Source organism: Labrus bergylta, chromosome 4 (assembly GCF_963930695.1).
Source record: "Labrus bergylta chromosome 4, fLabBer1.1, whole genome shotgun sequence".
NCBI classification, from domain to species: Eukaryota; Metazoa; Chordata; class Actinopteri; order Labriformes; family Labridae; genus Labrus; species Labrus bergylta.
This window is the reverse complement of record NC_089198.1, coordinates 27,627,735-27,653,162: the sequence shown is the minus strand read 5'-3', so window position 1 is coordinate 27,653,162 and position 25,428 is coordinate 27,627,735. Positions and strand designations below refer to the sequence as shown.

Here is a 25,428-nt window from a genome sequence, read left to right as displayed (position 1 = left end):
AGTAAATTACATTCTAATTGCATTATATAGGCATATTACAACCTGTCAACCTGATAGAGCTGATTATGTTCCGTTTATAAATGGATTACATGATCAAAGAAAATTAGTTGCCAGCTTTTCTGACAGTTGTTTTATACAAATAAATACAAAGGCCTTTATATTAAATATATATTAAATATTTGTCTTTCATTTGCTTTATGTTAAATGTCCTCAGTGATTTCTTCATGTGATGTGGCACACATTCCAGTTTATTAGTTTATTTCAATGTTACTGTTCTCTTTGTTTTTGTCTTTTATGTAAGTAGAGTAGGCTGAAATTATTCCTTTGGAAAAGTCCCTTCCACCTCTGGGGAACAGATACATTTCTTTTAACTGGTATGATGGGAAATGAATGCTTTCTGAAACTTTTAAATTCACTAACTAATATCAATATTTGAAAAATCTGATGTTTTAAGTAACCAAAGATTGGCTTTCACAACTGAAGTTAAAAAAAAGGGGTTTGATTTAGAGTGTTGGATACTCTGAACCAACATGGACTCTTAAAACTCTCAAACATATCTCTGACTTTTGTCTGCTGTGATTTTTTAGGTTAGGTTATTTTAGCAAACCAATTTATCAGTTAGACTTCAAAGTCTAGATCAATCAAAACTTTCATAAGTGTCTTAAGAAATAAGGATATAAACTAATTATACAGTCATTTCTACATTTATTTTCCAAAAATAACTGACATACATAATTTAAGAATTGTATCTGCCCTAACACAATATACTCATTATCACAGTTAATTAAGTTATTTCATTTATAAGAGAAGATTTTACCCCATCTCTGAGTTCACCGTTAACCCTCTCATAAGAGCGAGAGTCTACTTTTAGATTTAAAACAGCACATTGTTAGCATGTTATTACTTTTCATGTTCTGGCATCAAATCATAATGAACTCCCCCACAAATATTTTGACATTTCAATAAACTATTTGGTGCAATTTTAGACACAAATAATTGTCAAATCTATCAGGGTGCCTTTGAGGGATTCAATCATAAGTTTTTCACTTCTAGTCAGTGTTCAGGCTCCTGACACGACAGAGAATCAAACTGCTGGATCACATCCAGATTTGTCCGGATTCCAGCTGTAAACTGTAAAATATGATTATCAAGTAAAATCCTGATTTTCACAGTTTGAACTATCAACAACCCCTTTTAGTCTCTGAGAGACTGTTGACAACTGTGGCTATGTTTAAATCCATCTCCGTGACAAGTGTATAGACCCCCCCCCACCCCCCCACCTCTTCTGACTGTAAGCTGCTGAAGAAGTAATCCATCCACTGCTGGGAAATGAGTAGGACTGGAATGCTACACTGTTGTGCAGTTTACAGTTTTTTTAAAGAAGTCATGTGAAGCTTGTGCTTGCAAAAATTAAATTATAAAAAATAGATTTAAGTATACTCTAAATTCTATTTTTAAGTGTTTCCTATTTCACAGTTCAAGATAAAGATGTGGGAGAGTTACAGAAGTTTTCTAAAGTTTAAATTTCCTTCCAGAGGATAAAAAAAGGTTCACTTTTCTGACTTCGTCTATTTTGGTAAGGACTGGAGTAAATGCCACTAAAATACGTTCATTTTCATTTACAGTGTTAACGTAGCTCAGTTGAAGTCCGTACCACTTTTTTTTCCTGACGTTAGGAGGTTAATCCACACCATGACCCTTTGTTACTGAGTTCCCTCTCTCTTTTTTTCTAGCTCATGAGATTGTTCTGCTGTCTTTCACATTTCCAATGAAGTACCTAAAAGCATCAGTGGTTGAAAGCATCACAAAACCAAACAAAAAGTAGAATAATCACTACTTTATTACACTGATGAATATACAAAAGTTAATCTGACCTATAGGGAGGTTACAGGGAAGCATGACTTATGCATACAGTACACAGTATGGATGGCTACAGATCATCTCAGAGCTGACTGTTACTGCATTCAACTAGTCTGTGCTGAATTAGTCAAGTCTTTATACCAGCAGTATGCGCTTTAAAGTCATGTTATACAATGCTTAGAAAAATATGAAAAAGGCACTTGGGTTGGGAAACACACAATATTAAATCTCAACATGTGACCACTAATAACATTTCTTTGCTCAGTATGTGATTATCTCCTGTATGAAATGTCCATCAATCTCGGCCATTATCTGACCTTCTGCACATTTGGCCCACTGAGCGGCTCCTAATTCAGTTTCAGCTTTCAATTTCAGCCAGTCACGGAGATACGTTCTAGTGGAGGATGGTTAGCCATATGTCTGTCATTTGAAGGATGTAAAATATCCTTAGTGATTACATGTGACACACATTTACCCACTGAAGCTCAGGACTCAGGAACGCTTAGGTTACATCACGTCCTGGTAGGTGTATTGTTTGTTTGTTTACCAGTAAAAAAGGCCACATGAATTAGATAATGTATGGGAGGATTTTTGTGTGACTCGACACATATTGTTACATTTAGACTAGAATTGCATTGCAAATATCTTAAAATCACTTAAATCCCTCTTTTTAATGAATAGACCTAGCTTCAATAAAGCTGTTTTTTAATCTGATGAGATGTAGAACCAGGAATACTGTGACATAGTAAACCCCTGTGTGTGAGCCAGCTTTCATTTCCATGTTAATCAAAAAGGCTGTAAGTAGTTCTGTAATTGTTTTAAACACAAATGACTCACTACATTTCTAAAGTTGTGAAAAAGTGCAGATTTTTTTTGCCTGATTTTAAGTGGTCAAATCCAAGGGCCATACTTCAAAAGAAAAGGCTGCTTTAAATATACATTATATTAGTCTGTAGAACTTGGCTGAGGGCTTTTTCAGCGCTACCATTTCCCTCTTCTTGCAAGCTAAAATAGATCATTTTAGGGATTTATTCGTCTATGTTCTTTAAAAGTTAGGTTGGTACACTTAACATAATTCTTCACACACTTCAACAGCTGTAAGCCCCAGAGTGCCATTTACAGTTTACACAATGTGAGTCATGTCACTTTTTTTGGAGTAAAGGAAACAAAAAGTTGTTTATGTGTTGTTCATTCTGAGATATTAGAAACACGAGGCCTGTGTGTTCAGTGTGCAAATCGTTTGAAACGGGAAAAAGACGCCCCTTAGAAATGGCATGCTCTCTGATCGGGTTCTTAGTCATGTTTATAGTGAAACACTTGAAGGTATTTTCTTCTCTCAACGCGACAAATGTCTTTAAAAAACATAAAAAAACCTACATTTGGGTATACACTCAATCCCTGTGAAATCTGAGACAATTCTTTTCAGCATGTAGAAAAACATTTTCAACATAATCCCATGTAAACATCTCAAGTATTGGTCACAGTGTTTCAGATCAGGGTGTCATACTATAATCGTGTTTGAAGGTGTCCCAGCTGTTCATTCTTCAGCAATACAGTTCAACCATTATACAGCAAATGTGTGTGACAACACATGACGCAGTGGGATGTAAAGGTGCTGCATTTCAAACATCAAACTGAAGTCTTGTTTACAGTTTAAACTCAAAAACCTCTTACCAAATACTCCCATTCAAATCTGTAAAAGAGAGATACAAACGTGTACATAAAAGCTCCATGAGGAGAGAAGTGTAGCCTTGATAAGAATGAACATGAGGAAAACTGTCATCAAGCCCCGTTTCCACCAAGCGGTCTGGTTCAGTTCGGTACGATAACCATTTATTGGCGTTTCCACCATCAAAAGTTGGGAATGGTACCAAAATAATGGATCTGTACCGTCCTACTTTTTTTGGTACCCTTCTGTTGGGGTGCCAAGGGTATCAATTCAACCCTCAAGGGTCCACTTAATTAAAAACTGTGTTGGGCTGCTATAATGTCACACTATACATTACATAGCTGATTTGGCTATCTCCATCTGGCTTACACTTTGTTTAACAAATAATGCTACGGTTAGCTGTTGAAACACATGCAAGATAAGGGTTTACCGTACCGAACTGTACCAAACTGTACTGAAACAAACCGGACTGCTTGGTGGAAACGGGGCTAGAGTGTGCCTGTTTGCTCTTTTCAGTGCAGTGAAAATGTTGTTGCATTAAAAACTGGCTTAAAAAGCACATGAGCTAGATCACTTGTTATTCATTGACTTTAAAAGCTACTATGTTAAATGGTATGAAACCTTAATTTAATACTGAACTATGAGTTATATCTCAGACAGAAATCCTGCTGTAATTCAGCAAAAACACCACCAGATGGAGACAAACTGAAGGCTTGTGTTGAAGCTGCTGCACTAGAACAGCATGAATGTGTTCTGATACATATAATACTGGTGGTACTTCATAATGCAGTTGACCGCATGTGCAAGCTGACCTCTGTCCCTCTACGGTCCGGTCAGAGTGATACACTGGGTGCATTATGGACGCTGTGCTGTGCTGGAGGAGGTAATGACATCACACACTGTTGGTACTAGCAGCATCTCCTGCTGGACGGAGCGGGCTGCCGGGTGAGTTTGAAGGACTCGTTGCTTTCAACCTCAGCGTTTTCCAGGGGGGGGATCTGTTTACCTAAACACACAGCAGAGTCAGCAACAGAGTCTCAATGGCACATTTACATTTCTTTGCAAGAATAGTGTATTACTGTAAATTTAGAGTATTATTGTAAAAAGTGTATTACTATTATCATCACTGCCTTGTATTTGGCAGCACATCCCGGAGACCACGAATCCTAGCAGCCATAAACTAAAACACTCGAATCAAAATGTCCGAGCTAATGCTTTCCTTAAAGGGACAGTAATTTTGTTGGGAAAGTTGGGTTGTATGGGGAAACCGGACAGAGTGCCGCCACTGAAGCTAGGCAATACAGTTTGAAAGGCGAGGCCGGTTAGACAAAGTCACAACGTGGCAAACACTGAACAGTTGCAGAAGCTGCTGTTTTATTAAAGGGCTGAACACTGAAATCATTACTGTTAATCATTTCCTCATATCTTTCTCTTAACCACTAACTTTCAAAAGAATACAGCCAGGGGCTCCACCCAGACCTCCTGGTCCCATTAAAAGATAAGACATGGGGCCCCTCCCCCCACAGCCCAAACTAACCCTGGATAATTTCTAAAACCACACCTCCATCACACAGATGACCCAAGTCAACTTTAAACAACAATATAGAATAGTCCTACCCCCCCCCAGCACATACAGCACAGAAGATATAAGGCGAGTACAGTACAGACATGAAACCTACTGATTTTCTGAAAGAGCTCCTCTACGTTGACAGCATTTCTGGCACTAGTCTCAATGAAAATAGCTGCAATTGATTCAGCAAATTCTTTTGCTTCCTTCATTGGAACTTCCCTGGAAAAAGAAAAAAAAAACAACAGCAACACTTTAGTGACGGGGAGTGATGTTTAGATTTCACCACAGTCTCGTGGTAAATCAAACATTTCATCAGTGAGTTTCACCCATTCCATCTCTGATGAATTTGTTCTGGGAGACAGACGGAGAAGATCAGAACTGGAGAGGAGGAGCGGCGCTTTTCATTATGAGTCTGATACGACACTATAATGGTTTCATTAATTCTTTAAAAAGAAAAACTGTAATGATCTCCTGATTCATACAAGTGTGGTTTCACCTTTTACAAGCTAAAAACCTGTTTACAAAACCACAGCTCTGTTTTTGATCTTACAAATCGATAACTTACAGCAGCTAATATGGACAAACTAAAATGATTGCTAATTTATTATTATTATTTGAAAAGTCCTTTACTCAGGTATCATGGTTCTTTTTTAGCTTCAAGATGGTTTGAAAAAGGAAATAAATAATGTTTTGTAATGTTATATATATTTATAACTGTAGGCAGCAGGTAGCTTTCAAATCCAGCCTTGATCCAGAAGTCTTGAGCCCGGCGTACACTTTATGATTGCATATGCCAGAAAATCATCCATCCGGTCAGGAGCAGCTGATCGGGCTGTGATCGACTGTGGTACTGCCTGAATGACGATTCGCGATCAGGCCGACTTCAAAATAAGTCATGACTAAAAAATCAGGTCTAAATCAGCCTGAAATCATACAGTGTACGCCCTGCTTAAAGAGATGATGAAGCTCCTGATGGCAGCGATTGAGACATACGGTAATATTCTCAAACATGAGCTTAAAAACAGGCACAAGAAGAAGACTTAATTGTCTTGTTTACAGCAAATATGCACCTTGTGGGGCGCGCTGGTGGCGCAGTGGTTAGGGCGCGCGTCCCATGTATTGAGGCTGTCGTCTCAAGCGGGAGGCCCGGGTTCGTTTCCACCCGTGGCCTCTTTCCGCATGTCATTCCCTGCTCTCTCTCCCTGATTTCCGACTCTATCCACTGTCCTATCTCTGCATTAAAGGCACAAAAGCCCAAAATAAATCTTTAAAAAAAAAAAAATGCACCTTGTTTGTCAAACCTGTGAGAGTATTCTGTTCAAAAAGTACCAAAAGGAAGTGTTGAAGTAAAACATGAGTCATATTTAAACTGTTAGACGACCTGTGTCCAGAAACAAAGAACTATGACATTATAGCTGAACAGGAAGATGTTTGATAGTGGAGAGGTACACACACACCTTACTGTCTAAAATGTTTTGCTTCAGTCGTCTATTTGTATATAGACACTTTCTTTGATATTATCACCATCTCATGGCTGAGAAGTATTTTCTCTACAGCTGTGAGAGTTGAAGAAAAGAAACGTTATCTCACCTGATGTCTCCTAAATCATTCTTGTTCCCTGCTATGGCTACAACAATGTCCTCTGGGCCGTGCTCCTTCAGCTCCTTCACCCACTTCTTCAGTGTCTGGAAAGAGTCCTGAACAAAAAGGAACACACAACCATTGGTCCAGCCAGGCGTTAGGTTCTCCGCGAGAGTACAGGCAACCTTTTTTTAACAACCAGTGTCACGGATCATTCATCCCATTAGGTGATGTATTTCAGACAGTTTTCCATTATCAGAGCGGGAAAGAATGAACTTTGTAGGTCGGTGAAGAGAGGCAGCCCAGAGTGATGGAAAAGTAATTGAATTTTACATCAGGCAACTAGCTTCTTCAGCTACACACTTTGAGCACACCAGGGATTTATTCAACCAAACAGCGTCTCTAATGGCACAGCTGGATGAAGGCCAGCTGATGTTTTGGTGGCAGTAAGTTAGCTTTATGGTATTTAGCAATTATCTTGGGGCTCTATCCCTCTAATCTCTAACGGAGAAAGGAATAATCGGCATTAGTAAAGATATGATGTTTGCAAACTAAACTCTTGTAGGGACTTTTCTGGAAGAAAACAGAAAGACCTGATATGAGGGCCAGGATTAAGAATATGCATCAGTGCAAGGCTATGGAAAAAAATGACATATACACTCAGAGGCAAACTGGATATGTATGAGAAAATGTGGAAAAATAAGTATTATCAAGAGCGTGGCAAGCTGGGGAACCTACTGATCAAAGGAGACTAACTGGACAAACAACAACAAACTGAACTTTGTTTGAGCCTGTGACATACCCTTGAATTAATGATTGTATCTTATTTTATCATTATTTACTTTATTTTCTATTTATACTTACTGGTAACTGTTAATTCTTCAGTGTGCAAAGATGCATGTACTGTTCTTTAATCCCTATATGATTTCAAATTGGTTTTTCCCCTTTAGATCTATGTCCCTCTTGTTATAAGTCGAGAGGAGTGGGGGTTTGGGGGAGTTTAAGGGAAGTTTACATGACCTTGTAAATGTTTTTTTTTACTTTCTGATGTGAAAACAAAAACATATTGTAAAATAAAAAAGACTGTTCTTTTCTTCTTACCAGCTTTGTAATGTCATAGACTATGACAGCAGCTGCCGATCCTCTGTAGTACATAGGAGCTAAAGAGTGAAACTAAAAAAGACAACAATATTGATACAAGTTAGTTAAAGTTCATCCAATAAAGTCTACAGCTATCTGATATGAACAAACTCTTCAATCTGGAACATATCACACTCAACACGTTGTGTCTATCCATAAGGGACAATATGAACTGTGAGTAGACTATGCCCAAACATTCTTCAGTGATGAGTGGCCAATGGAAAATGTTTCTTCCTTACAAGTTTCAACTCCTCTGAAATCACTATAAAGGTTATTTTAGTGTTTAGAACAGGACTATTGTAAAAGAGAACTGAGTACAGCCTCTAACTAAAATGTACAAATTGTACTTTAAAGGGCTCTCATTGAAAACAGGGCTGTCTACATGACGTACGGCCTTAACTACATGAATATTACATTACAGCTTTCTTCACCACTATCCTTACCTTCATTTGTAACACCTACATCAACACCACCTTGTACTCTTTTTCTGTTCCAGTGCCTTTATGACATCAAGACAAACTCAGATTGTAAATGGTAAATGGACTTGAGCTTGTGTAGCACTTTTCTCACGCTGACAAAGCGCTTTTAAAACCGCAGGTCACACCCGTTCACACACTGACGGCAGAGGCTGTTATGTAAAGTGACCATCAGAAGTACGGTAACTAACCCATTCATACACATTTACATACCACTGAAGAAGCAGCAGGCCCAACTAGGGGTTATGTATGTTGTCCAAGGACAAGGAGCTTGGGATCGAACCCTCGACCATTCGGTTGAGAGGTGACCGACTCTACCACTGAGCCACAGCCGCCCAAATGATATGTTGATATGTAACCATCTACTGTAGTCAGAATGAATGTGTACCACATCATCCCTGCCAACCATTGTACAATAACAACACCTCAGACACATCACAATGTCTTTATATTGGATAAAGCTAAGAACATCTTAATAATTCAAGTGTAAGGACATGTGTATCCCAAAAAACCTTCCTTAGTAGGGTCTTATTTGACTGTTATGTTATTCACAGATGTACCAAGAAGGTTCGAGTGTTGTATCAAAGATCAAGAGAACTTTAACTCTCTGTAGGTATAACTTTTACAAACACATAGCCAATACTTGCACTAGTTTTTCCAAGGTGTAAACTTATCCACCAAGCTCACTAGGCGATGCGTGAATCATCCTATTTGACACCTATTAATAACTCCATGTCATGGGGAACACTTACAGAGAAACGATTGTGTCACTGTGAGCTTTTTTGTGCAGAATGTAATGGAAAATTAACTTCTCTTCAGCAAATGTGGAATTTCTCTTGCACTTTACTCACCCTTTCCTGTCCGGCTGTATCCCAGATCAGAAATTTGTGTAGTTCATGTCCACATGGCACTGTTTTAGTGAGGAATGATGCTCTGCGGATTATAGAGAGCATTTCACAATAAGGCCTCTGAATGTGATCTTTAAACAAGAAACAGGAAATAAATGAGTCAAATAACCTAAAATAAAACCCATGTTGTATTAAAGTACTAATGCTGTCGGGTCAAAGGCCAATTAAAAAGCCACCAAACAAGACGTTTTCACACACTTCTATACTGGAGCGAGCAATCATTTTCAGCATGATAACTTTCTCTGAAAATATACAGCTGTATTCACACACAATACAGTAAACAAATATAATTGTCTCATTATTATTATCAGTTAAAATGACACTTAGGGGAATAAAAACAGAAACTTTTTTAAAATTGGAAAAAAATCACTTTGTTATATTTTCACTAAATATGAAGTCCCTAACGTGGGTGAAAGCCTTCTTCAAACATCTGCTTATAATGAAACAAACTATTACCATAAAGAAATCATGGAACATCTATTAGTTTATGGCTAAATGACACAAAGACTGAGGTATGTTCTATAGTTTATCTTTAAAGATGGGGATCCATTTCTTTGATATCAGACTCTGTAAACAAAAGAAGTGAGGGGCTCTCTGATTCAGGTTGTTAGTGTCAGGCTAGTTAGCTCACTTAACCATCGTAACCTAGGACACTACACGGTGGACTGCAGTCTGAACCTTGACCCAGACCTGCTGTCTAGTTTTTGATTAGCATTTCAGTTTTTAACAGCACAGCTTTTCTTGCCTTTGTCCCCGTGGCCATACGTCTGTACAACACCTCACGGTTATGGCAGGGGGAAAGCACACACTTGGACTAAATCTTCCTTTTTTCCATTTCCCATCTGCACAGCTGTCCCAAGAGTCAGCCTCTAGTTGGACACTTTAATGATCACCTCAATTACTTAAATAGCACCTTTAATTTAATGTTTGCACTGCCTGTTATTTAATGTCTGTTTTTGATAACTCTGCACTATCTGTTTTTTAAACATCGCTGTACATATATAAACAACACAACTTCAGAAGGTCAACACTTTTTTATTTTTTTATACTCAGGTCTAATTACAGATTTGTTTCCTCAACTGTTTATAGGTTCCTGTTTAAATGTCACATATATTTTTATCCCTGCACAGGTTATGTACATTTCTTCCATAAGTCTATTTTTTTAATTGCACAGTTTAAGTTTGTTTCATCTAGAGGTATTCTTTAAATCTTTTTTGGGGGTTAATATATATGTATGGGAGGGGGGTCGTTGGTTTTGTGGTTTAATTTTTAACAAATGTTTCATGTCATGTACGTCTTTGTAACCTGCTACTGGATGCTTTGAATTTCCCTCGGGATCAATAAAGTATCTATATATCTATCTAGTAGAATTTAAGCAGCACAGCTTTTTGGCCACAGACCGATGCATACTGTATGTTCATAAACGTCACGCATGATGCCCGTCAGCCAAACAAATGATGCGAGTGCACCTAGTGGGCTTGTGATTATCATCGACTGTATAAAAAGATTAACATGACAACCAAGGAGATTTTGTCAAATCATTAGATGATATGAGAGCAAAGATTTACCAATAAATCATCACATTGAGAAGGGTGCTTTCGTAAACAAGCAACTATATCACAGAATATACCGATACATTGTCAACTGAATGCAGTACAGACCACAGTCTGAACAGCTGTGAGTGATGGCTCTGATCAGCTGCTATGACTCTGATCAGCTGTGAGTGATGGCTCTGATCAGCTGCTATGACTCAGATCAGCTGCTTTGACTCTGATCAGCTGTGAGTGATGGCTCTGATCAGCTGCTATGACTCTGATCAGCTGCTTTGACTCTGATCAGCTGTGAGTGATGGCTCTGATCAGCTGCTATGACTCTGATCAGCTGTGAGTGATGGCTCTGATCAGCTGCTATGACTCTGATCAGCTGCTTTGACTCTGATCAGCTGTGAGTGATGGCTCTGATCAGCTGCTATGACTCTGATCAGCTGCTTTGACTCTGATCAGCTGTGAGTGATGGCTCTGATCAGCTGCTATGACTCTGATCAGCTGTGAGTGATGGCTCTGATCAGCTGCTATGACTCAGATCAGCTGCTTTGACTCTGATCAGCTGTGAGTGATGGCTCTGATCAGCTGCTATGACTCTGATCAGCTGCTTTGACTCTGATCAGCTGTGAGTGATGGCTCTGATCAGCTGCTATGACTCTGATCAGCTGTGAGTGATGGCTCTGATCAGCTGCTATGACTCTGATCAGCTGTGAGTGATGGCTCTGATCAGCTGCTATGACTCTGATCAGCTGCTTTGACTCTGATCAGCTGTGAGTGATGGCTCTGATCAGCTGCTATGACTCTGATCAGCTGCTTTGACTCTGATCAGCTGTGAGTGATGGCTCTGATCAGCTGCTATGACTCTGATCAGCTGTGAGTGATGGCTCTGATCAGCTGCTATGACTCTGATCAGCTGCTTTGACTCTGATCAGCTGTGAGTGATGGCTCTGATCAGCTGCTATGACTCTGATCAGCTGCTTTGACTCTGATCAGCTGTGAGTGATGGCTCTGATCAGCTGCTATGACTCTGATCAGCTGTGAGTGATGGCTCTGATCAGCTGCTATGACTCTGATCAGCTGCTTTGACTCTGATCAGCTGTGAGTGATGGCTCTGATCAGCTGTTTGACAGACAGTCTTATGTGTTTTGAAGAATTAGGTCAGAGAGACACTATCTCTAAATCACCCAAAGCACTATTTTCTGCATATTGTGTTCTTAAATCAGAAAAGAAATGTGCTAATACCAATAATATCGGCTTAGCCACATATCAGTCAGACTCTTGATGTCTGGAAATGTCCTTGTTCTGTTGAAAAAGTCATGATCAAACAGTGTTCGCTGATAAAGACTTTGAACTTCATTTGCTGCCAAGACAAGAGTAGACTTTAGCAAAGAGAAAGTCTGAACACAAAGCATCATGTGTCTCTTGTTTGATTGATTTATCTACTTGTTGATCCTCTTTGGTAAACCTCAATGCTCTTACCCTATTGTTGGACTTATGTTGTGGTCAAAATGATCCTGGACGAATCGGCAAACAATGCTAGATTTCCCAACTCCAGTGTCCTAAAAACAGAAATATGATTCATCAGTCACATCACTTGTTAACACAGAACAAAGACAGTCACTATTGATCAGGCAACTGTTTGGTCACATGCTGACCCCCATCAGGAAGGTTTCCTGTTTGTCCATACATTCAACAACTGGCACTGAATTTTAAGTCAATCTCACAAGTTTGTGCAAGACAACGCACTGCAATTTCCCACTTACTTAACAACCCAAAAAATTACAAGAAAACTGGAGGCCTAAATGGCCTTTACAGCTTTTTTCTAGGTGATTAAAGATAAAGCTAAAAGATGGCTTTATACTATTACAGCCTAATGACTACAGTCCGGTATGCGTCCAACCAGAGGGTTAACAAAAGACTGGGAAGTAAGAGCAGCAGGCCTACCTAGAAAACCTTAAATTGGCTGTGAAAAAAAAAAAATGCTTATTGAGCATGTCAGTTGCCTAAGGCGGATTACACAAGCCTGGCAGACATTGAAAACTCACAAGAAGTTCACAGTTCCGCTTAAGTTGTTTTATAATTGATGTTTTTTAGCGGTGAAAACGTCTTGAAGTACTCCTGGTAAAGTCTGCTTTTCGCGAACGCAGCAGGAAATCTAACGGGCGGCTGAGCAGGCTGACGATGACGTAATGAACCATAAAGTGTCATTTAGTCTTTTACATCAATAACGGTGTTAATATGTTTACTTATGTTCATTATCACAAGTGTAAGAAACACAAAGACGAACACGACGTTCAAACAATAGTGGGAAAAAAGCACTGCTACGCCCACCGACTATTGGTTTTCTCTGAACTTGCAGCAACAAATGTTTCATTTTATAGTTTTCAGACGAAGAGGAACAACACAAAGTATCAAAAAGTACCCGGTGTTTACAGAGTATTCGTGACGGATGAAACAGTGAATCTCTGTGAGGGTGTAAATATCCTCATATGTTGTCCGTTAGATCCAAACGAAACAGACTGAAGGAATTTTCCCCTAAAAAAAAGAAAAAAGATCAACAAAAACATCTGTCACTCACCCCTAAAAGACACACTTTAAGCTCCCGTATGGCCATGGTTAGTCCTGGAAGTTTTTAAATCATCATTTGTCAGTCTTCTCTCAGTGTCTCGTCATGCTTGAAACCATCAAACTATTCTTTTTTTCTCCTCTTGTTGGATAAAAGAGAAACCCAGCCCTTCAGACAGACAGACAGGATGACCATCTCCTCTACACGTGTGTCAAGCAGCACATTAGACAAATAGTATTTCCGGTAGATACTTTCAAAATAAATGTTGCATTGCCGCATCCCTCAGAGCACATTTTTCTTAATTATAAAAAAGATTATTGATTGATACAGCAATCCTCAACTTTATTTCATATTTAACTTTTCCAAGTGAACTTCAATTAGGCTACCTTGTTCAATAGTCGACTTTTTCTAATTTGAGTAAAATCCAATAGAAATAATAACCACCAAAAACAAAATAACCTCAAGTTATTCAGGGATATTTGCCCACTATTAGCATCCAAAATTGTGTTTCAGAATAATTGAGTATTTGAATTTATTTAGTAGGATAGCCCCTTGAGATATATCATCTCATTTTCTTAAAAATTAGATGTCCTGTTTTGCTGTTTTGCTCTATTTTTATGTTTTCAATGTTTGAATGTAATTTTCAATTTGGTAAATTCTATTTGTGATAGTAAATATTCTTACTATTCGATATTTTTACTGTATTTTATTTTAACTTTGTTTAATCTCTTAAGGTGAGGTTTTGAGATAAGCCCTCATGGGTTTCTAGCTCACCTGCACGTGTTTTATTTTTGTATTTTTGTATTTTCTGTTTGATTCTTCTTTCAATAAATGTGCAAATAAACTAAACTCAGCTAAAATAATATATCTTGAAATGAACCAAATTTCCCCTTACAGCAATTACCTATTGGAAACTGCAGACTTTGTCATAAATTCGGGCAAAAATATGCAAATAGAATTTTTTATGTTTCGAAGCCGGACTTCAGTAGTAATACACTTAATGTTATGAGAACAACAATTTTAAGTGACTATTATTTTCATATACACAGTTGTTTGTGTTTATGAGGGAAGCTTTGAAACAGAATTTCCTACATGTAAAATAACTCATTCCTAGTTGGTTGTATTTTTTTTTTTTTTACAATAATACACACATTTTAAAATCAAACTCCTATATTCAATACTAGCCAGCTCTGAAAAGAAAGGGTACTCTGATTTTGAAACCAATTTCACATACATCCTGTCTCTTTCTTTCTGCTTTCGTCAAGCTTGACTACTTTCCAAAATCGGAAACCAGTCAAAGATAGAGACAAAAAAAAAGAAGAGTGACTCTGCTATCTCTTTAAGGTACTCAAGACTTTAATTCCAAGATGAAACTCAAAAATGCCAAACTTCACTTTTTAAAAATGGATGCAAACTTTGAATTTACAACCTCATTAGGCGGGTAGAAGGGAGCGGCGTTCAGAAAATGGGTAATGGAAACAGAGAGAACTAATTACAGTCAGTCAGTCCACGTAGCTCAGTAAAAAAGGTGAAATATTTAGACTATTTCAGAGAAAGACACACAGATTCAGATGTTTATTTTTGGACACTTTATTCTTCACAGCAGTATTCTGCCTGCAACAATAGGCTACAAAAGCCAAGGACAATATGAAAATAACTTCATGAGAAGCTTCTGAGCCCAATCCAACATTTATATGTTTCAATCACAGGATTAATAAAAACATGTTGAATCATGAGTCCAGATGAGATTGCTTTGATTTGCCCATGACCAAAGCAGGGCAGTTGCACTAGCATACTCCATACAGGTCAACAATAATAAAAAAAGGAACATATGACAAAACATAAGAGCTGAAAATAACAGTATGTATGCAATTTTACATTATTGTACACAAACCTTAAGTAAGCCAGGCCATGCCTTTGCTTTAAATATCACTGAGTGATGTCAGCACTTTGCTTAAGTCACAGATCAGTTGCGAAATTAAATGATTGACTTTTTTCTCACTTCCAACTGAACACCAAACACAGCCCAGTACACAACAGAACTGAGCCAGCCTCCTGCATGTGTCTTCACACAATTAATCATCACTACAGATTTTTTTATTCCATCGTCAAAAAATCAGAGGAAGGTCATTTCATGTTTGTGCAGAGTAACAGACAAGATGATTGCACTACAAAGCAAAGTGCTGTTTTCACTGATTGGCTGTTTATTTTTTTTTTTTAAATCATGCAGTGATGAAAAAGCTTTTTGTTATGCATTTGTCTTTCATTCATGTTTTCATCCACTGGTCAGTCTGCAAGGTACAACGCCACGATGTCTACATGCACCTGCCGATCAAAGAAAAGAAAGCATCTACAATATATTTATTTTTTATATATATTCATATATTACTAAAAGCTGTCATTTAAAATCAATGAATTTCTAGATAGTCACGAGTATTCTTCAGAATACTACTTAAATATATAATATATAGATAGACCAATCATGAATTCTTCATTTTTCAAAGAGCTTCTTGTGTTAGTGGTTCTCTAAGGGAAACATGTCCAGTCTGGCATCTTCAGTTATGGCACAGTGGTCTCTATCCTAACATGTCAGATATGCATCTAGGTAAGCAACATATTTAGAAAACAGGGACTGAGATTATATCTGGTGTCTTTTTTTTTGTTGAGACTTAACCAGTGAGAGAATAATTCTAACCTGTACACAGACACAGCGCACATCTCTTACTCCTTCTTCCATCCCCTTACCTGCGCTAGCAATCCCTTCATTTCTCTTTTCCACCCCCCTCCTCCTCCTTCCTTCATACAGGCTTGGCACTGTGGATTTGATAATAGGGTCCCCTTAGTCTCACAGCAGCAGCCAGTTGTCCACTAACAGCAGCGACTCTACTTACAATATTTTTTGTTTGCATGAGGAAATTGGAAGCAAGGTATTTAATGAAAAGAAATGCAGAACAGATTTTCCCATGGTTGCAAATAATAAACTCCAGCAAAGTTTAAATGAGTGACACTGTAGGACAACTGACCAGCGGTAGAGACGTACAGCAGCACAGAGCCACCAAATACACCACTGAAGGAAGACTTCTCACATGTTGGTGTCTCTCTTGTCTTTGTTCGGGGAGGGCTTTGAAGGATCCTTCGCTGCCTTTCCATTGGCAGCGACAGAGGCAGTGGCAGTAGCAGCTGCAGTGTCTGCACTTGCAGCTGCGGCGGTGACGGAGCGTTTTGTTTGCTCCTCGCTGCGGGGCTCTGGGCTTGGCTGTGTGGGCGGGGCCTGCTCGGCCGGTGGCTGGACGGTGAGCTCCTGCAGCTGTTTGTGGCTCTGCAGTAGGCGAAGCTGGACGCGGAGCTCCAAGATAGCTTCCTGCTCCTCGTGGATGGCCTGGTTCAGGTGGGTGTTTTTGTTCTGCAGGAGAACAGCAAAAAACAAACAGCTTCAGAAACCACTGGTCTGTCTCTGACAGCATTTAGAGAGAAAATTGTTGTTTTCTATTGCTCATGTCTATGCTCCTAAAACTTCCTTATAAGGACCAAAACATCTGTGACTCAAGTTCATAAACACAATACTCTGAAGTACACTTACAGACCTAGAAGAATAAGAAGAAGAATAACACAAACTTTAGTCGACCTTTTAAGGACAAAATGAGTAGGACAGGGAAAATACTGAACAACCAGTATGTGAGAAATTTCATTCAAAATCACTGTTATCATAATAATCAATATTAAACAAATGTTATCATACAAAGTAGAATCTCAGTCAAATGTTAAATGACCAGTTCTTTAAATTTGTGCACACAGAAGTTTGAAGAGAATACAAAAAAGTTTGACTATTAGACTAAAATTTCTACCCCTTCTTACTGGTTTTACTTGTATAATTCGACTCTATTATTTACTGGTTAGTACAAGTTTACATCTCTTTTTAATTGTATTTATTTGATGTATACTCTTTATTTTTATTGTATTCTATGTATTTTTTATGACTGTTTTTTATTTATTTAACTGTTTCTAGCTGTTAAGCATGTTAGAATAATTTATTTCTGTACTGCCAGTCTATAATCCGTTTTAATAACCTCTCCATATGAAGGCTTTTTGTTAACTGAAACATATATGTACACACGCCTATTTTCACACAACACATTTTATGCCTCAGACTCCCCTTTGTATTGCTTGATTTTTCTTACAGTTAGAGGGAACCTGAAAATGAAGACTATTATTGCCAAGTACTGCTTCCCTGTATTTGTCGTGCAAACAACAACACTGGACACAAATGTATTCTCACTTCCAGCTCCTCGTTTTGCTTCTGCAGGTCTTCCAGGATCATCTGCAGCTCCTCCTCATCTTCACTCTCACTTTCGCTGTCTGAAGAGTATTCCTCCGTCTCGCTGCGACCCTGCTGCCGACTGACAAACATAATAACGGGTTTACTTGTATTCATATTAGAACATATGAGCCGCATCAGATATTTGCAGTCTTCTCTTACCTCTGAATGTCCGCTATCTCTCCTCGCAGTCTCTCGATTTCTTCCTTCTCAGTGGCAATCTGTCTACGAAGCACCTGCTCAAGAGAGATCAGCTCCTCCTGCTCCGTTAGGATTTCATTTTCCTGAATAATGACAGAAGAATATCAGTTATTACATATCAGAGGGGCACATGTGGAGCTTAGTAAGAGTGGGAGGTAAATGGATTAATTTAAAACAGCCTGACGGTTTTTAGAAACCTGTCCTGGGTAATTATGTCCCTTGAAGCCAATGTTTCTAAACCTTATTTTTTTATTGTATTTGGATGACTCACCTGTGCTAGGAGGAGGTTGATGACTTCCTCTTCATTCTCTGTCATTTCCTCCTTTGAAACATCTTCCTTTGAGAGGCTCGCTATCTCCTGGGCTATCTTACTCTCACACTCCTGAAAGGAAGAAGAACGACAGTGAACCTTTTACTGTCAGTTCAGATAATAACAGAGAGGTGTTAATTCACGTCCGTGGTTGTTTTAGAGGTCATAGTTTCTTGGTTTTGTACTGGTTTGCATCATGTGGCATTGTCTTCTGTATTTTGATCCCATTGATACCATATTAATCACATGCATGCATCACATGCAGATACATCGATTTATAGTACTGAGGCGGCACTTACTTGACGTTTGGCCTCCCTCAGTTTGCGTTTCAGAGCCGTCAGGATTCTCTGAACCTCCCAGAGTCGCTCCTCTTTGGATAAGTCCTTCACCCCGGCCTGCAGGTCTCTGTGCAGGCAGTTCAACAGGAACTCCTAAAACACACACATTTTGTTTTATGTCTCCTGTTTTCATCTTTCTACAACATTTTAAATTGAGAACAACAGTCTGACAAACTTCAAACATACATCAGTGAAACCTGTGATCCATGCATAATGTGTACAAAATAAATACAGGTGCAGAATCAGTTCAAGGGAAAAGATACACACTCTTAATTAAAGGAAGAATATGCATTGTTTTTGAATGCAAACATCGTAATTCACACGAGTCATTTCTAATGAAAGAGGAGACAGCACTGACAAAAAGTTGTAAAGAAAAGTTGAAGATGTCTGCACCAGGTTTAGTGACACCAGTACGTTGTTTATTTGCAGTGTGATAAATATAATAGCATATTAAAAAGAAGACAGGAACTTCAAGCACATTGTGACAAAAAGAAAATGAAGTTCTGGGACACTCAAACAACGCTGAAAGACAACAGCTAACAACTCCTGCTTTATCACCAAGTGTCAAAGTGTGAATCCTTTCCATTTAATTAAAACAATATGCTTTGTCATAAACTGATACAAAAAAAGAGAGAATAGGAATCCAAATAATTTAAAAAAAACTAAGAATCAGCACCTGTAAACCCTAACTGGTTACATTTGGACAGTTTGATTCACATAAAATACACAGTTAATACATCTTTAGTTTTAATGAGTTATGTGCAGGACTATTGTCTTTTGTCTGGCTCCATCTTCACATTGAAAGAGTCAATATAAGAATGTAATCTCACATCAATAAATAGAGTAAGCAGATTTGTATTCCTTTGATTTTTCTTTGATAAATTCTGTCAATACATTCATTGACTGAACTGAACCCGCTGTCTGCAGTGGGACTGGACTCACCTGTCGTCTGATCTCCTCTTTGATGCTCTCGGCCGTCTCGGGCAGCGCTGGCATCGTTGCCATGTTGGACCAGCGGAGCGGCCGCACCACCTGCTTCAGGACCACGTCGCCAAACAGCTCCTTCACGTGTGTGAAGAACATGTAGAGTACCCGGTTCCCGATCTAAACAGGAGGGAAACATTTTGGTGAACACAAAGACTGCAGCTGTCGGTGTACATGATGTAGTGTCTGCTTTATGAAGGAGTATGGAGTACAAATATTAACTGCCTTTGTGCCACTTTCAGCACAAAACAAATTCCTGCATGTTTACTCAGCCTGATTAAAGTGACCCCCGGCTCCACTCCATTAATTGAAGAAAGTGTTTATTTAACAGTGTTGGGGCTACTGCTGTTGTAGACTCAGAAAAGTGGAGCAGCCGCAGAAACGCGCCCTTTGGGAACGAACGGATTTCACTAAACTGGGCCAGGGTTTCAGAGATGAACCGACTGTTTGATCCAATGAAGTCTTGGCTGGTTTGTTGCTAAGGGGATGTTTCTTATCTTTGAGGTACACTCGATCGTGAGCCTATTTTTCTATTAAGAGGAATAGTCTCCCGCTCACTGCTGTTTGCTTTATCTTTTTTACCAGTGCAGTTCTTGTGTTATCTTTATTCACATTTTACTTCTGATGCTTCTTCTCTGACCTGTATTGTCGGGTTGAGGACGATGGAGATGTTCTGAATATTCATCTTGGTGTCCGCCTCCCTGACGATGACGTGGTCCATGTGGGTGACGAGCCAGGAGAGAACAAGTCGACTCTCTGCCGGCACCTCGGCCAGCAGCCTCTGGAACTCCGTCACCTTCTCGGCCTCCACCTGCCGACCGCAGGCATCCTCGAAGCGCTGGGCCATATCCCGGCCGAGCAGGTTCTCCGGCAGCTCTCGGAGGTACTGCTTCAGAAGGCTGGCAACCGTGTGGGGGTCGTACTCCTCCAGGCAGGGGCACTCCTCGCGATCGTACGCTGCTTTCAACTCGTCCACCTTTGACTTCATACCTGAGAGGGTAAGAAGTTGTTTAATCGAGAATGAAAATACAAAAGATACACACGTGAACTGTTTACATTTTATTTAGTGATGCCAGCGTATCTTCACCTGAGACCCGGTAGATGCCTTCACACTTCATGCCATAATTTTCAATGTAGTCCACACATTCTCTGAAGACGGCTGGCAGTTGGATACCATCATACAGAGCTGTCCTCTTGACTGCTTCAGCCAAAGGGGCTCCAAAGATTGGCCTGAAGGTGGGGATCTCCACTGGGATGGGCTCCGTTTCTGTTGCTGGTTTCTTCTTCTTCTTCTTCTCCTTCCACTGCTTGACCACGTCTGCAGCGGTCAGGTCCTTGGATTTCTTATCCTTTGCCTTCTCCTCCTTAGGGCCCTTCTCCTTGACTTTGAAGTCCTTCTCTTTCTTCTTGGAGAAGCTGGGCTTCTTGAACACGTGGATTCCTTTGGAGCGCTTCATCTTGGACGGGCTCTCTGCTTCGTCGGCTGAACTGTCCTCCTGGAAGGCCGCGTAGCCCTCCGCTGTGAGAGTAAAGAAAGAGTAGGATCAAGCAGAAATAGGGTTATACAGCTGTAACTGAAACAGCCCTGTTTTCTTTATCCTACCTCCTCCTACGACAGAATCATAATAGGAGTGAAATAGAAAAAGGAAGGGATGTGTGAGGGAGAGAAGACAGCAAAGGAGGAGGAGAACGGGGACTTAGAAAAGAGGTCAGCCACCGATTTAGCATCACTCCCACTGCACCTTACACATCCCCTCTCAAGCAGAGCCTCAATTAAGATATTCCTGGTCCGTGCAAACAGCTACGACATGGACAGAAAGACAGTTAAGTGTCCTCTTTGCAGCTTTGTCTCCTTTAACTATCTTTACTCTAGGTTACCCCTCATGTATATATTACACTGCTGCCTGAGACACACCTTATCAAAGCTCTCTGGGTGTGCTCTGAAACTGTCCATCTCTTCCTCTCACCCACTATATCCTTGCGTAAAAAGCTAAATACAGACATGGAAAAAGCTGATACAATGTGGACAATGAGCCTGACAACTGCTCAGTGACAAATGCTCTCTGTACAGGAACATTTCTCACTGCTGCAGGCAGCAGCAGCAGCCCAGCGGATGGAAAAGTATGACGCCCTTTTCTATCTCTTTATTCCTAATATTCTACTGTGGAGAACTTCAGTAACTTGAAATGGTTATTCAGTTCTTATCTGCGATAAAGCCAAAGCTTTGTGACCTGAGGTAGCTGATTTTATGATCTCACTTCTTCATGTATGTGTGCATCATGTATGAAAATGAAAAAATCAGGCTGGACCTGACAAAGCATGTGAGAAAAGTATTTGTCCTTAAAGGTGTAACTTCTCATTTGATTAACAGCTCGTAGATGACGTATGAGGATGTTAATATTCTACATAAGGTGTGGGAGTTGCCGGGTAACTCACAGGGATTTTATAAGAAAATGGTTTATTGATACATCAGGATATCTGATGAGCTGAAGAATTTAAAAAGCTAAAGTGTAGGGTTCATGTATTTATTCACTGCTATTTGGTGTCAGTCTCTCCTCTTATTGAGCAGATCATAGCTTTTTTTCACTGCCGTCTGATATTATCCTGAAGTTTTTTTCTTTATTTATCTCTGTCAGCTTCCTATTTGGCCAATTCAATTCCTTTCACGTTACCCTCGTTCATGTCTTGAGCGCCACTGTCAGGTGGAATTTTTCAAATTCAAATATTTTAAATATCATGTTGCTTTAATCTTTAACTTTTAACTATGTAAGGTGTCTTTGAGTACCTGAAAACACTTCATCAATAAAATGTATTATTATTTAAATATGGATATTTGTCCTCAGAGTTTTGATATGCAAGAAATCTCATGATATTAGATTTCTCCTATAATGTCGGAGCCCCAAAGGAGCTCTGAGAACACAGTTGAAACACATCAATAAACACAAACCTTAATAATGAACTCTTTTAAGCTCCTCAGTAAAAACGACTTCTTGTGATGCTGCACAATCTAACAAAGACAAAGGACTTTGCTTTCCCTTTGTTCATAATTACAGTAATATAATATAATGAAGGGGCTATGAAAGAACACTTCACTGTAAGAATGCAGCACAAACAAATATTTAGTAGAATAATCAATATATGAGAGAGTGAGGATGAAGCATAATTATTCAACACGCTGTAGGTAGTGAAATAAACACTGTCCAGAGTTGTTGAGATCAACAAAATGTGAAAAGGATCCACAACACTGTGCAAAGACATTCTTGTGAATCTGTTATTCTGAACAGTATACTGTAACACAAACTGAGGGAGGAAATGAAGGAACCGTTTCTTACTCCTTTTCTCCTTCTTCTTGAACTTGTTCTTCTTCTTGCCGTGCTCTTTGTCGTCGTCTGACACGTAGGCATCAGGGGGCTCGTGATGATGGCCATCGTGAGGCGGTGACGGCTCCCCAGTGCGGTACAAGCCGGGGAACTTGGTGGGACTGATCTCCTCAGAGCTCGGGGTGCGGGCCACTCCCCCTGGGTGCTCAGCCCTGCGCTGCTCTGTGGGGCTGCTGCTGGGGGGCAGGAAGCACTCGGTCATGGCTGCTGCGGCCTTTTTACTCCTCTGACTGGCACATCACGTCTCCATCACACCTGCAGAGGGCAGAAATATACAAACGTAACGCCACACAACCTTGTTTTCCTTTATCTTGATTAAGAAACAGTTCAAACATTCACACAGACTTTTCCATGTATCCTTTGCCCCGGTATCTGCTCTTTATGTAACAGGCAGTGAACAGGTCTGACACATTTTATTTTGGTAATACTTGTGTTTGTAGACTTTCACTCACACAGACAAGTTCAAGTATAAAATATTTATATGACCATTTTACAACACTGGATTCTAAAATACAATTTAAAGATTTTAAACTTCAGTAGAATTAATTCACAGTTGTTTGGGATGTTTTTGGTGCACAGAAAACTAAGCTGTTTCCCTTTCCTGCTTCATGTTCTGATTTTTCAGATTATTTAACTGCTGACTGTACAAACTGAACAACTGCAACAATAATGTCCTCCCACAAGATGGGGCTCTGCTATATGAACAATCACATCCACGATGTTCTGCCTCCAACATTTTACATCTGCACACAACAAAACTGCAGGTCACTTTATCAACCATAAAAACGTTGATTCTGCAGCTAAAACAACTCTAATTACTGTATTCAAGTTGTTTTATTATTATCTCTAGATCTGGACAGTGTTTTTAAACATCAGAGTAACTAACTATACTAAAACTATTATTTATGGTTTATTGGTTTATTGGTACCCGATGCAGACTCTCAGCTGTGAACTTTGCTTTTTTACTTCCATCCATTTGCCATGCACCTTAACTGCCTCTGCTTTATCTGGTCTCACTTTATTCTATCCTTTCTCAGTATTCATACAGTTCTGGTTACTTTATTCTGTTTCTTATCCATCATTGCACTATGGTCACTTTATTTATCTAATTTTTACCTTACAGTTATATTGTATATATTAGTTCTGTTGTTCCATTATTCACCATACACCTTAATAACTTATCATTTAGTATTTGCCTACTTGCACATAGCTCTGTATATGTATATTTATATTTCTCGTTTACTGCACATAGTTCTGTTTACATCTGGTCACTACTGCAAATAGTACTGTGTATATATATATATATATATATATATATATATATATTCATTTCTCGTTTACTGCACATAGTTCTGGTTACATCTGTTTACATCTGTTAGTCCGATCACAGTCCACTTATATCTACTCTTTTTATATTTTGTATTTTTAAGTTAAGTTTAAGTTGTATTTAAATTGACACTTTCTATTTAGGTTAAAATGTTTTGTTTACTTGCACTGTTGTTAATTTACTGCTCTGTGTGCCTTTGAATTGCCCCCCGGGGACAAATAAAGTTTTTTGAATTGAATTGAATTAAATGAAGTTTAGCCTGGAGCAGCTCAGACATCATGTTGTTCATATTTTGGGAGGTAGATTCATAATCTCAGTAAATATGCTGTGTACTTAAATGAATTTAACAATCCACCATCCTAAGATTTAAATCAAAACCATATCAGGTTGAGGATCTCCTGTTTACTTATTAATATTATACTATATATACTATAACTGTTAATAATGTAAACAAACAGTGGATGTCTGCAGTGGTTAATGTGGTGCTTTGCAAATTTCGCAGAAAGTAAATGTTGCAGTAGCAGAAAAAACAGATGTGATTAACTCTGTAACACAACAGATACTACTGCTTTAACTGTCTAAATTAACCTCTGAACAGAAAGTCTCTGAATAAATCCTGTTTCTCTGTCTGACATCTTAATCTTGAGTCGCTGAGAGCAGATTATCTTCACTGTTTTCTTTCCTTTTCCTGATTCCAGAAGGAAAATAACCCTTCACACCTCACCAACTCGATGTTAGAGACACCACAGTCAGTGTGTGCACCAATAACATGTGCGCATATTCACATTAAGAACAGTAAAAAACAATAAAATCAGCTTTTCCTCTGAATGGAGGGGCCCATATGCTAACGTTAGATCAGCTAGCTGCCAACCTGCTAAACTAGCTGGTTAGCCTTTCCGTTGTTATTTAAGCCTCTGTTTCGTACAGGCGACACTAATATAAAATATATAGTTAGCTCCGAGTACTGAACTCTCTTTCGCACCTATTGTATTGTCGTTAAGTTAACAAAACACAAAAGATAACAAACTTTACCAAGTACTATCCCGTTCGGTCAATTTCTGAGTAGAGCTTCCGGATATCTGTATACTAAATAAACCTATCTGCGCGTGTGCGGTACCCGTAGTGCATGATGGGAAATGTAGTTCGCTTCAAGTTACCGCAAATGTATAGTCTATGTAGGTTTTTCCTCGCCCAGAATGATCTGGAGTTAATGTAAATTGTTTTGACTGTGGTATCATCTTGTTCTTAGCCACAAGTTT

The 25,428-nt window shown here is 39.1% G+C and overlaps 2 protein-coding genes across 2 annotated transcripts; both read right to left on the bottom strand.

Moving 5' to 3' along the window:
- Positions 1-1,822: 1,822 nt before the first annotated feature.
- rab31 (RAB31, member RAS oncogene family) lies at positions 1,823-13,524 on the bottom strand. The gene is made up of 7 exons (XM_020627559.3): positions 13,327-13,524; positions 12,228-12,307; positions 9,148-9,229; positions 7,782-7,853; positions 6,690-6,796; positions 5,209-5,318; positions 1,823-4,535 (listed from the first exon to the last, which is right to left on the bottom strand). The coding sequence occupies exons 1-7, from the start codon at positions 13,360-13,362 to the stop codon at positions 4,438-4,440; spliced, it is 585 nt and encodes a 194-aa protein (XP_020483215.1). The 5' UTR covers positions 13,363-13,524; the 3' UTR covers positions 1,823-4,437.
- Positions 13,525-14,874: 1,350 nt separating this feature from the next.
- Positions 14,875-25,282, bottom strand: ralbp1 (ralA binding protein 1). Its single transcript, XM_020627483.3, has 10 exons — positions 25,202-25,282; positions 22,795-23,097; positions 20,550-20,981; positions 20,103-20,452; positions 19,421-19,582; positions 18,440-18,571; positions 18,102-18,212; positions 17,792-17,913; positions 17,591-17,711; positions 14,875-16,717 (listed from the first exon to the last, which is right to left on the bottom strand). The coding sequence occupies exons 2-10, from the start codon at positions 23,042-23,044 to the stop codon at positions 16,397-16,399; spliced, it is 2,001 nt and encodes a 666-aa protein (XP_020483139.1). The 5' UTR covers positions 23,045-23,097; positions 25,202-25,282; the 3' UTR covers positions 14,875-16,396.
- Between the last annotated feature and the right edge of the window lie 146 nt (positions 25,283-25,428).

What these genes read in the sequence shown, in the direction of transcription:
- rab31 (XM_020627559.3), bottom strand. Translation starts at nt 13,362, where the DNA reads ATGGCCATACGGGAGCTTAAAGTGTGTCTTTTAGGG. An exon ending in ATACAGCCGGACAGGAAAGG is followed by an intron (nt 7,854 to 9,147) that starts GTGAGTAAAGTG and finishes TGTCTTTTTTAG; the next exon opens with TTTCACTCTTTAGCTCCTAT. An exon ending in AATGATTTAGGAGACATCAG is followed by an intron (nt 5,319 to 6,689) that starts GTGAGATAACGT and finishes TTCTTTTTCCAG; the next exon opens with GGAAGTTCCAATGAAGGAAG.
- ralbp1 (XM_020627483.3), bottom strand. Translation starts at nt 23,044, where the DNA reads ATGACCGAGTGCTTCCTGCCCCCCAGCAGCAGCCCCACAGAGCAGCGC. An exon ending in TCAACCTCCTCCTAGCACAG is followed by an intron (nt 17,914 to 18,101) that starts GTGAGTCATCCA and finishes GTCATTATTCAG; the next exon opens with GAAAATGAAATCCTAACGGA. An exon ending in AGCAAAACGAGGAGCTGGAA is followed by an intron (nt 16,718 to 17,590) that starts GTGAGAATACAT and finishes GTTCTCCTGCAG; the next exon opens with AACAAAAACACCCACCTGAA.